Raw genomic sequence first — 11,763 nt, forward strand, 5'->3', positions numbered from 1 at the left:
TAATATAAGATTGGTTCTTTGTGGTTTTATATAAATATAATTAATCATTTATTTATGATGTGATAAAGCAATAAAGTACAAAATCCAACAAGGGTATACTCAAAATAAGCAATGGAACGGTAATATATGTATATGTATATATATATTACCTGGCACACACTTAAATACGGTTTATTTAAAAACTTGTAATAAATACAAAATCACAAATGAACACGTTGTCTTTGTCGTAATTTAATACCAATAGATGATGTGTAGAGATCCACTTAATAGTTCGTAATTGCACGATAATTGTTATTTGATCATTATTCTTGCAGTCTATATTATGTGTAGTTATATGATATATTATTAATCATAATAACATGGTCGGTGGTGTTATTGTACAATCACACGTGGATATAAGAAGCCTTTTATCAACTAGTCAAATGTCACAACTGCCATATGATATTTTTTTTTCTTCTGCAGAGTTTGGAAGCTCCAACAAGTGTAAGAACTGCTAATGGCAATTACTTAGAATAATAAATTATTTATCAGTATAAATGGAGAAACAATCAAGAATCTCTAATACATGAGTTGACCAATTATGTTAATCATTATGTATAAACATACGAGCTGTATGATATTGATATTACTAGGCAGGCATCGCGTATCGAAGTGATACATCTCAAAGCGCATGGACTTTTGCATGGCACGAATTCATCTAGCAACCATTACTGCTAGGATTGCCTTTTGGTAAAGGACGCACCAGATATAATTTCTCGCCTTGCTTGTTGGTATAAATAGGTGCTCGTTGATAATGATCTACCAACTGATCTAATGTGTGGAACTTTCTCTGGCCAATGCAATACAATGCTCCTTCTACATGTACCCTAAAATGCTTATTACGTCCTGGAGCTTTTAAGGATACAGAATAATCTCCCATCTAAAACACAAGTGAATAGCAATTATTTTCAACACTTTTTTTATATTCATTATTGTAAAAAATGATCATAAGGTTTTATATTTACATTAGTTTCACTATCTCTGATTAAGAAGTCACCATCGTGACCATGCTGATTGAGCAAAGTATCACACTGCGATCTTGTAATATTGCCATAATACCAAGGTTTTCCAACAAGATGTGGTCTATCGCCTGGATCAGGTCTTCGTTCGAGAGAATCATTTGCACTAATTTCATTACTCGTTACGCCACGATCGCGGTATGGTTGTGTTAGATATTCACTGAGTTCTTGAAGATAATTACGTGGTACAAGGCCAATTTGCCCTTGACTATTCCTTGCTTTGTACCACTCAGGATCTGCTGGAGGACGATCGAGAATCTCCAAGCGATCACCTTTTTCAAAAGATAGCTCTTGATCATTGTTTGAAGAAAATGAATATAATGCAACTACAATATCAAGAACATTTTCTGCCATAGCATATGTATGAAGAGTATCATCAGCGTCTCCTTCTTCTTGAGTATAATTAGATGGGAACCACCCAGCCTGAGTACCACTTTGACCTCTCCACCAGCCATCATTGCTTTTCTCAAGTATTAGAATTCTGGTGCCTTTGACAAGTGATAATTCATCTGTTTGCTGCGCTTGATAGTTATATTTAACAACAGCAGTACCTATTGCTTCGCTTGGATCAGCTGGTAAGCGTCTAGCCATAATTGGTGACTCTACAGCACGAGAAGGTGAATTACTAGATGGTAATGTTTTAGAGCCAGAGCCCTTTTTAACTTTCTTCTTAATACTGTCAAAAAGGGATGGTTTTTCTTTTTTAACATAGTTGCTTGGCACATAACCAGCTTGTCCTCTAGCACTTTGTACTCTCCACCAGTGCTTGGAATCATCGAGCAATAAGTAGCGCTCGTTTTTACGCAGATCCAATTCTTGAGCTCCTTGTGCTCCATAGTCGTACTTGGCGACAACGTAACACACGTCGTCTTGACTTGTTTTGCCTAAAATGTATTATGAAAATTATTTTAATATAAACTTATTAAATAAAAGTATAATAAAAATTTGCCTTTACAAAATAAAATAAAATCTGTTTTTACAAAATTTATCAAATATTACTAGAACTTACTTAGGATAATGTAGTAAAAATAAAGCCATGTACTATACTAATAATAAATTCGATTTTTAGCAAAAAATAAAAGACTAGAATCAAATATATCGATAAACAAGATTATTATCAATATAATTCTTATGTAAATTAAACATTATGATCAAATAATACACATTTTTATTCAAATATATTTACATAAAATCTTTCCTAATATAAAGCAACAAAAAATAAATGTACAAATAAAGCAATGCATACAAGAATGAAAACGTACCATGCTTCATGGCTGCCATGTGCGAAAAGGGGGGAAGGTATGTATATAAAGTGTGTATATGTGTATTAAACTGTGCTATGAGTAGCTGCTACAGATGTACTATTCGAATTGTTTGTAATTCTGCTTGTACTATGTTGGTGACGTATGTGCAGCAGGCATTCATTCCTCAGCTTTTTTGTTTATTGATGGTAAACTTGGTGATCTCTTTGTTCAGACTCCATCGTTCTTGCGGGTAGGGCAAGCAAGCGCATTACCACACTTTGAAGGAAATAAAATAACAATTATTATCTTGAAATTACAAATAAGAAATTACAAAAATTATAATTTTTATTAATGAAAATATAACTTTCACTTAGAGATACGACTTATATAATACATACGATTTGCTTATTAAATATATATATTTTATTTATTATAAAGCATGCGTCTATAGCAATGAATTATATTTTATATATATATTACAAAGATTTACAATGTTTTGCAGTAATATCAATTAAGATAGAAATAATTTAAGATGCTTTCATATATACATATAATTTCTTATGACTTTCCAAGTATATTTATATTTTAATTGCAATAAATAAAATTTACTCTGAAGATAAAAGATTTATTACGTGCATAGACAAGGCAATATTGTACAACTAAATTTCTAAAAATGAAATTAATATGTTGATATAATAAGCACATTTCTAAATTTGATAATAGAAACATTGATTATATTATAAATTATAAATATATACTATAAAAATGTATCTGATTCAAACATGTACATTAAAATTTTTTTAGGAAGGATAACCAATTTATCATAAAATAAATGTTGGGTAGTTAAATAAAATGAATTTATACATATCTAAGGTTTGAAAATGCACACAGTACACACAAAAATTTACAGTATGTAATTCATAATATTTAAATCGTTTATTTATTAAAAAATGGTATACATTTTAATTAAAATAAAATTTAAATTAAAAGAGAAGAAATACGAAAAATAAGTTTGTACTAACTGTTTCAACAGAGGTCGACAGGTGCAAAATTATTGAAGCATAATGAAAATTTTGTGTGTATGTATATGTATGATGTATGTATGTACGTATGTATGTATGTATGTATGTATGTATGTATGTATGTATGTATGTATGTATATATATATGTATGTATATATGTATGTATGTATGTAAGTATGTATGTATGTATGTATGTATATACATGTATATATAACCATAATTCTTATAAATAATAAATTACGAAAGGATTTCACAATATACAAAATAACGTTAATTCGCGTAAAATTGTCTACATCGTGAAAAATCGTTAAATCATCATAACTCTTTTCGTGCGATTTCATCGACTTACCGATTTTTAAACTTGACATATTCCTGCATACAGATCCTAAAATCGACGTTTGTTACACGGATTGTTTTCCCCCACTCCGGCCTACAGCCATGAACAAGAACGAAATACAGCGTATGTAGGATTAAACTTTAGGGAAAGAGAAAAAGGGAGGGAGAGGGGTCGTCGAATAGGATGACGAGGGTACAAGGAATCAGGGAATGATTCCGAGGACCGTACAAAACTCCATCCACTGAACGATGTTGATCGTTACTGTTTTTCTACGAACACCGCACCGCATAGGAGGGCTACAACTTTTTCTGTTGAACCATAGAACCTTCTTCTGTGGTTAGAACCTTATACCTTACCGATGGTAGACACGAATATCTAATGCTTTACCGATTCCTCCGCTTCAATTAGTTTATGCGGCCCCTCCCGCAAAAAAAGGACAGACCCACCCTCGGTACAGAAACACCAAATCTATGTTCGGGTAGCCGAGATTGACTCTCAATCCTCTATTGACAAATGCGACAGTAGCGCCACACGATGGTTCTTATTTTTACTACTAACATTCTATATAGAGGGCGACCGAATTGCATCGAATTAATGAACTATGATTGGATAAACTCTGTTCATGTCTGATAATATTTAACCAATAACGACAATTTATTTTATGTGACTATTTTTAAGATTCTAAAATATTCTTTTAATATTTTATATCGTTTTACGCGAAATAGATATATATTATTTCCAGAAATTATTTATATAAATACATATATAATATTTATATCAATAAACTACTAAATTAAATCAAAAATAATTTAAATCTGATACTCTTTGTGCGCTAATTTGAATCAATTATGTGATTCATTTATATAAATGCGTACTTTGTTCGATTGTGCGGTTATGTTGTGTGTAGTTCACTTATTCGTGCTATTGTAATTAGTGAACAACACGTGCGTTCATTGTGTATTGTGAGCTATTTAAAATATAAACAAATTTAATATGCCACAAGGAAAATTAAAAGTTAAAACAAAACTTCCGCCATCGGCTAAGACAAAAGCGAACAAACAAAAGAAGAGACCTACAATACGACGTCGCGGAAGTAAGTTCAGAATTGTTAAGATTTATTCGAACAATAATAATGTAATTCTTTTGCAATATGTGATTATTTAGTAATATATTAATTTTTTTTATAAAAAATAATACGTAGTTTAGAACATGTTAATTTTTTTTTATTAAGATGCACCTATTCAACCTAAAAACGCAAAATTTAAAGAAGTACATAAATTGAAGAAGATAATTACTAAGACTGTGAATAATGCTATAGAAGATGAGCTTAGAGAAAGGGCTTTGGAAGGGAAGAAATCTCTTACAAAAAAGGATAAACAAATTAAGCAGAAAACTTAATTATTACTCGCATATTACATGTAGTATCAAAATCGTGATTACAAGTTCATTTAATGTAATCAATGACTTAATTTAACATTTTATCATCATGCTTTGAATTGTGGTTCAATATAAACTTGTATATAAAAAATAGATTGATATAGTTTAAACGTTTTACTGTTATGATAACAGATTGATAAGAACAATAATGTACATGGAAATATCATATAATTATCAATAAATATTTTTTTAATAGCAATTTAAAAATATAATTGTTTTTGATTTATTAATTACGCAAGATGTCTTTAATATATATTTTTTAATTTTAGGAAATATGAGGTTTATTCAGGGATTTATGCATAAACTCATATATATTATATATTATCTCTTTTAATCCAAATACTATTGAGAAGCAATCTGTAACAAATAAATGATATAGATTATTTTATATATTAATTTAATATACATTCTTTTTTTATATATTATATAAAGTACAATTTACCACTAAGAGATGACCACTTTCTTGGTTTTTAATAATCGCTGGTGCATTTCCCATCTTGAATTCAATAACACCTTCTTTACCATTTATTAACTTATGAAAAGTTCTATAAAAAATTTATAAACATTATTTTTTATTTTTTAGTATATGCACAAATACAAATGTATTTATACTTTTTTGATATACTTACGTATCAGCATTAATTATTTTTAACATCTTTTGATTATTTGTAATATTAATTATTTTTGTTACTGTTTCTATTATAAATGATACTTCTAATATTAGATCCCCCTGTATTAAATGAGTCAAAATACATTAGTGATATATATTTTGTAACAAATATTACGTACTTCTATTTCTTAATACATTGCGAACTAGTAGTTTTATTGCTAGCTTTATCCAGTGACCAGCTATGTTATATATATATGTATATAAAATTAAATTTTTTCCATCTAATGATATAACAAACCTTGTCTTTTTTAAGATTAGGTGATATTCGCAAAATTAAAAGATTATCTGATTCTCCGGTAACGACAAGTTCATCTATATGTTCATAAGGTAATCGATGTTTTAGTTTTAATGTTTTTTTTATGTTTAGTATATATACTGCTTGTTTAGTTAACAATAAAATTCTATCTCGAGTTTTATATCCATGTCTATCATATTTAATTACTGGAGCTATATACTTAAAAAAAAAATATATTCTTTATTAAGTGAATGTTATTTAATAAATAAAAGTATTAGTATTTATATTATTTCATACCTCAATTTTTTCATTAGTTGTAAGAATCGAATTAGTAATATTTTTAATTAATGCTTTCTGTTCTTCATTTAGCCGGTTAATTCGAAATTTTGGACCTATACTCATTGGATATGACTTTTTCTTATTCTTAAATAGAATTTCAGCAAGAACTTTTAATTCAAATTGTGTTTTTTCCTTTTGTGTTAAGGCTAACCTATAGTTTCGTGCCATCCACCTTTTATGCATTACTTTTAGATATTTTGAAGCCTAATATATAATTAGTAAGTTAAGATTATAATTATTAGTTTACTTGTTTGTGACCCTATACAGAATACTTACTTCTTGACAAGATGATGGACATGGTGGCCATTCAGGATTTAAAAAACTTTCAGGAAGATTCATGGAAAGTTTGAGAAGCCATTGTGATTTTGCCAATTCTTTAAAAATCATATTTTCTACAGTTGGTGGACCATTCCTTGTAATAAACCCTTTAATAAATCTATTCAAATTATATAATTAAATATTTATGACAGGTATGTAAGTTTTTAATATAATTTAATTTATGATTTTAGCTAATTACTTGCGTATAGAAATTACAGCTTGACGTCTTTTTTTTGCTTCACGCTGTGCAAGCCATCTACGAATATATTTTTGTAATACTATTATATTTTCTCTTATTTTTAAAAATTTTCGTCGAGTAAGTATAGATCTCCATTTATTTTGAATTATTGTAGCAATTTCATGTTTCTTTATTTGAAATGCATCTTCTGTTTCAAATAATGTCTTAGGGAATCTTATAAACAACTTTGTACTAAAATGTGTAGAAGAACATTAAAACATGTACATAAAAAATATAATATGTAAAAATATAAAGCAATATGATTTTTCTTACTTGCCCATTCTATATTCATCAGGTTCATATTTTAGATAATAGACAAGCACTTGTACTCCTTCTTTAGCTGGGCCACGGTAATGTGGCCAAGTCTCTGGACAGAGGGACTTATAACGATCTAAGAATTGTGCATATAATTTTCTATAAGCAAAACCAGCACGTCTCACTCGTAAATTTTCCATTAAACCGAGATATTTAACTTGATGTAATACAATCTTATCGTCAAATCGACCTATCATAAAAAAGTGAATATAATAGACAAATAAAAAGTGAATATAATGGACGCGCGCGCGTGCATGCGTGTATTATTATTATTTTACATACTAGGCAATTTGAAATCATTAGGTTTGATGCATCTGATATAAGAAGGTTCTTTGCCTATTAATATTTCCATGAGATTATTTAAACTATTCTTAAATTGAGTTATAGCAGTTTCTGGTCGTTTTCTACTAATTACATTTTTCAAGTTAAATGTAGCCTGAAATATATATAATTATTGTATAGTAATTATTGTATACTTGTATACTATAATTATTGTATATCATTCAAATAGAATATTTTTCTGGAGTAAATTTCAATATATTTGGAATACATACAAACCTTTGTGATTATATTTTTTGTTTGAGACATTACTTCACGTAAATCTCTAAATAATAAATCATTATTTTTTTCAAGGAATCCACGTACATTATATGTTACTTCTCCAGCATAATGTATTAAACGAAATTCCTAAAAAAATGGTAAAATATTTTGAACTATTACATTTTGTAGTAAAAATAAAAAATAATTCAATTACTATCTTCATACATCTCGACCCATTATCTTCTGTGTCTTAATGTCTGCTTTTATGTGACTTATATAGTGTGGATGGCTATGTAAACGTTTATTTAATTTTTCAAGAAAACTTATATCTGTTGGATCCCCTGGACGTAAACATTCTTCATCCAAGAAAGCTATTATTCCTAAAATCATGTCAATAATGGAATAAGTAATCCAAAGTAAATATGTAGGTATTGTAACAAATATTAAACAGATAATACCTTTATGTGTTTCCTCTATTAAATCACATATAACTTTGTTATTAAAGTATTGAATGTTTTCCCAAGTAATACCTTCTCTCAAATATTCTTCTTGCTCTGATTTTAAAGTGAGTTGTATAAATAATTGTTGTAGTTTTTCATTGCAAAAATTGATGCAAAATTGTTCAAAACTACATAAAAAAAATTTAAATATAGAGTATTAAATAATATTGTTTATTGTTTACAAATATGGAAATGAATTAATTAATTTCTATCTGTTGTCTATACACCTGTTTTTTTGAAAAATTTCAAATCCATAAATATCAAGTATTCCTATGACCACATAATTTTTTAGATTCATAGGTCGTTGTAATGATTTATTTAATCTATTGATGAGCCATGTAAATAATCTATCATACATAGCTTTTGCCAATGCATCTCGAGCATATATTGCTAATTCTCTATTTAATGGAGAGATTACAATGTCACCTTGTGCATCTATAGTACGATGAGTTAAAGCCTTGATCAAATTGTTTACACTGCAACCTAATAACTATTTGGCAAAAATGTGTAATATCTCTAATACCCATAGTAACAATTATATATTTATTATTACATACTTACACTACAAATTGTATTGATAGAGTTAAAGTGTAATATCTTTGCAAGTCCATTTTCTTCTGTAAAACCAATGTTTCCCAGATGTAACACGGATGCAACTATGGCAAATAAGCAATTTTGTTCTTCATCTGTTATTTCCATAGTTTGTAAAGCTTTTATTACTTCATTGTACTGATTGATATCATCGATAGTATTCACAGAATCTTTTGTCTATGTTTTGATAACAAAGTGGAATATTATCAAAATTACAAATAAATCTTTTTAAATATAAGTATGTATAAAAATTTGCATACCCCATTACTTAAATAAACGTAAGCGTCCAAGTTACGTTGGAGAGAAAGTTTGTTAAGAGTTTCTTCATCAGCTCCAGTCAAAAGTTGATAAAATATATGAAAATTACGTTCACCTGGGAATTGATGTACCACACGTGATTTCTCTAAAAGATAATTTAAAATATTTCCACCGATTGGATCTCCCTAAAATTCGTCAAAATCATTCGATAATTTCTTTAAAACTTTTTTAATTTTTAAAAAAATTATGTCAATATTTCAATATACATATTTGCTAAACTGCATATCCATGTATTTGCCAAAACGTGATGAATTATCGTTACGATTGGTTTTCGCATTACCAAATGCCTCAAGTACCGGATTACTACCGATTAATTTCTTATTCACTTCTTCTACCTCCTTTTTATATCCAGTTCCGATGGCTATAAATTCCAATATTTTCTTCGATGCTTCTGTTTTTCCAGAACCAGATTCACCTATATAAAAAATTATTAATTTAATATTTAATATTCGTATTATATCACAGATTATTCAAGTTTATTAAAGTTACGAAAGAAATATTAATACCTGAAATGAGAATGCATTGATCATGATTCTCTTGAATTAGAGATTGATAAGCAGTATCAGTTAATGCAAAACTGTAAAGAAAAATATTAGAAACTACAAGTAATTTTATATTTTTTAACGCTAATTATTATATTTAATTAATGCTTAATTAATTCTTACATATGCGGTGGGGCTTCAAAAAAATGTCTTTTATGGTAATATTGTATAGAGTCAGTATCATAAATAGGGAGCTTTTTATAAGGATTAACAGAAACCAATACTTGTCCGATGTACGTCTAAAAAAACAAAAATCAATTTTTATAATAACAAAATATTTTTAATTTTTCATCTTTTTTAAATTTAATTTGAAATATTTTTTTTTTAATTTACTATAATATACATATATCAAGTTGAATTTGTGAAAGATAGAGAGAGATTGAGAGAGACTTACATAGATAAGATCTTCCTTAAATCTTTTGCGAAGATTATCAATAAATGCAGATTCACTTTGAAAGTCCTCGAGAAGAATAAAATCTTGAAGACCAACGCGATCACGATCATGTAATCCTCGTTCCATCATTTTTGATATTGTCCAATTTGTTCTAAGCATGGCTGATTTTTTATCATAAATTGACGTGCCCATAGTGTTTTTTTTTCTAATAAAATATTATTTTTCTATTAAAATTTTAATAATTTAATTCATTTAAAAAAAATTCGAATACTCGAACGTAATATAGTAAATAATATAGTAAAATTAAAAACAATATAAATCAGATTTCATGGAATAATTATATATATATGTATATGTATATATATATATATGTATATGTATATATATATATATGTATATGTATATATATATATATATGTATATGTATATATATATATATATGTATATGTATATATATATATAATATTATTACATAATATACATATGTATATGTATATATATATATATATATATATATATATATATATATATATATAAGTTTATTCATATACCACAACAATTATTTAATTTATTTTATAAAGAATATATAGTAAATCGATCTATTGAAGCACATGAGCTTTTGTTCGACCTCGTGAAATTACGAGCGATAATGTTACCGATTAGATATCGTTACAACTAAAAGAAAACTCCGATACTGTTAATAGCTTCTTTGTAAAAATCGATTAGATAATATCGTTAAATCAACAATATTTCATGTTAATATATTGAAAAGATATCTCGTTATAAAACACAAATTTCATTATTTCTATATTTTCTCTCCAATATTTAATTATACAGAAATCAAGATACATAGTAAAAAAAAAATTATAAAGTAAAAAAATTATAGTTTACCGAATTTTTCAATAAGAAATTTTCTTAATTTACTTTCGTTATTTTTTTATCGCAATTTTGCTTCGATTAATCCCAGTATACAAAATCTAAGTAATTTCTTAAATACCACATATAGAATAACAAGCGTGAATATACTATTAGTTTTCTGTATAGTTGGCAATTGTCATACGTACTGTGTATATGCGTTATTGCACTAAGTTTAATGTCGGCTTCGAATAGATAAGATAGAGAAATACGTGGCCGCTCACCTTTGAGAGTGAAACTTTCGATCGATATTTGTCAACTTTAATAATCGGTTTCGTATTACTTTGATATTGACTTGCATATAATCAAAACATTTACAAACATTACATGTTTAATAAAAAATCTATAAAGAAAATCATTGAGATACCTCTCCGATAAATTTTTCAAATATGAAGTTAAAAAGAAGAAAAAAATTCATAAAAGAACAGTTTACTTTTGCATTTTTTTTAATTCATGATTTGAATTTGTTTATTATTTATCGTATCAGTGTATTGTTAAATTGTAACGAACCTTTCTATTCAATGATAATCCTTGCTGATCCAAATACTTGCAACCGTTTCTTAAGATTAACTTCTGAACTATAACAACAGAACGATGCACATCTTTCGTTCATCGTGAGACTTATCTCATCCCCTCTCTCTTCCCCCCTCGATTTTTTCACCCTGGCAACAAGAGACGTTGATTTTTCCTACATCCTACCGCATATATCGTTGTAAACAACAGTGCTAATTTATTTATGATTCATTTATT

The 11,763-nt window shown here is 27.7% G+C and overlaps 3 protein-coding genes across 5 annotated transcripts; 1 reads left to right on the top strand and 2 right to left on the bottom strand.

The window, feature by feature from the left end:
- Window positions 1-64: 64 nt before the first annotated feature.
- Window positions 65-4,166, bottom strand: dock (SH2/SH3 adaptor protein dock). The gene is made up of 4 exons (XM_035869319.2): window positions 3,674-4,166; window positions 2,321-2,578; window positions 1,005-1,942; window positions 65-919 (listed from the first exon to the last, which is right to left on the bottom strand). The coding sequence occupies exons 2-4, from the start codon at window positions 2,337-2,339 to the stop codon at window positions 698-700; spliced, it is 1,179 nt and encodes a 392-aa protein (XP_035725212.1). The 5' UTR covers window positions 2,340-2,578; window positions 3,674-4,166; the 3' UTR covers window positions 65-697.
- A 195-nt stretch (window positions 4,167-4,361) lies between these two features.
- On the top strand, window positions 4,362-5,197 carry LOC118443179 (uncharacterized). The gene is made up of 2 exons (XM_035869731.2): window positions 4,362-4,754; window positions 4,893-5,197. The coding sequence occupies exons 1-2, from the start codon at window positions 4,655-4,657 to the stop codon at window positions 5,057-5,059; spliced, it is 267 nt and encodes an 88-aa protein (XP_035725624.1). The 5' UTR covers window positions 4,362-4,654; the 3' UTR covers window positions 5,060-5,197.
- Window positions 5,198-5,201: 4 nt separating this feature from the next.
- On the bottom strand, window positions 5,202-11,662 carry Myo61F (unconventional myosin 61F). 3 transcript variants are annotated; one of them, XM_035869724.2, is made up of 20 exons: window positions 11,524-11,662; window positions 10,099-10,303; window positions 9,828-9,943; window positions 9,669-9,739; window positions 9,369-9,577; window positions 9,105-9,287; window positions 8,815-9,021; window positions 8,481-8,743; window positions 8,212-8,381; window positions 7,979-8,133; window positions 7,772-7,900; window positions 7,496-7,649; window positions 7,172-7,403; window positions 6,860-7,090; window positions 6,619-6,778; window positions 6,301-6,546; window positions 6,007-6,222; window positions 5,728-5,828; window positions 5,541-5,643; window positions 5,202-5,455 (listed from the first exon to the last, which is right to left on the bottom strand). In XM_035869724.2, exons 2-20 carry the CDS (start codon window positions 10,288-10,290, stop codon window positions 5,441-5,443), a joined length of 3,153 nt encoding a protein of 1,050 aa, XP_035725617.1. In that variant the 5' UTR covers window positions 10,291-10,303; window positions 11,524-11,662; the 3' UTR covers window positions 5,202-5,440. The 3 variants fall into 3 exon arrangements, with proteins under 3 accessions (XP_035725617.1, XP_035725618.1, XP_085518333.1); XM_035869725.2 differs by lacking the exon at window positions 11,524-11,662 and adding an exon at window positions 10,990-11,164; XM_085662207.1 differs by lacking the exons at window positions 5,202-5,455; window positions 5,541-5,643; window positions 5,728-5,828 and having other exon boundaries at window positions 6,072-6,215.
- Window positions 11,663-11,763: the final 101 nt, after the last annotated feature.

Source organism: Vespa mandarinia, chromosome 17, assembly GCF_050613455.1.
Source record: "Vespa mandarinia isolate Hongniang chromosome 17, ASM5061345v1, whole genome shotgun sequence".
Taxonomy (NCBI): Eukaryota; Metazoa; Arthropoda; class Insecta; order Hymenoptera; family Vespidae; genus Vespa; species Vespa mandarinia.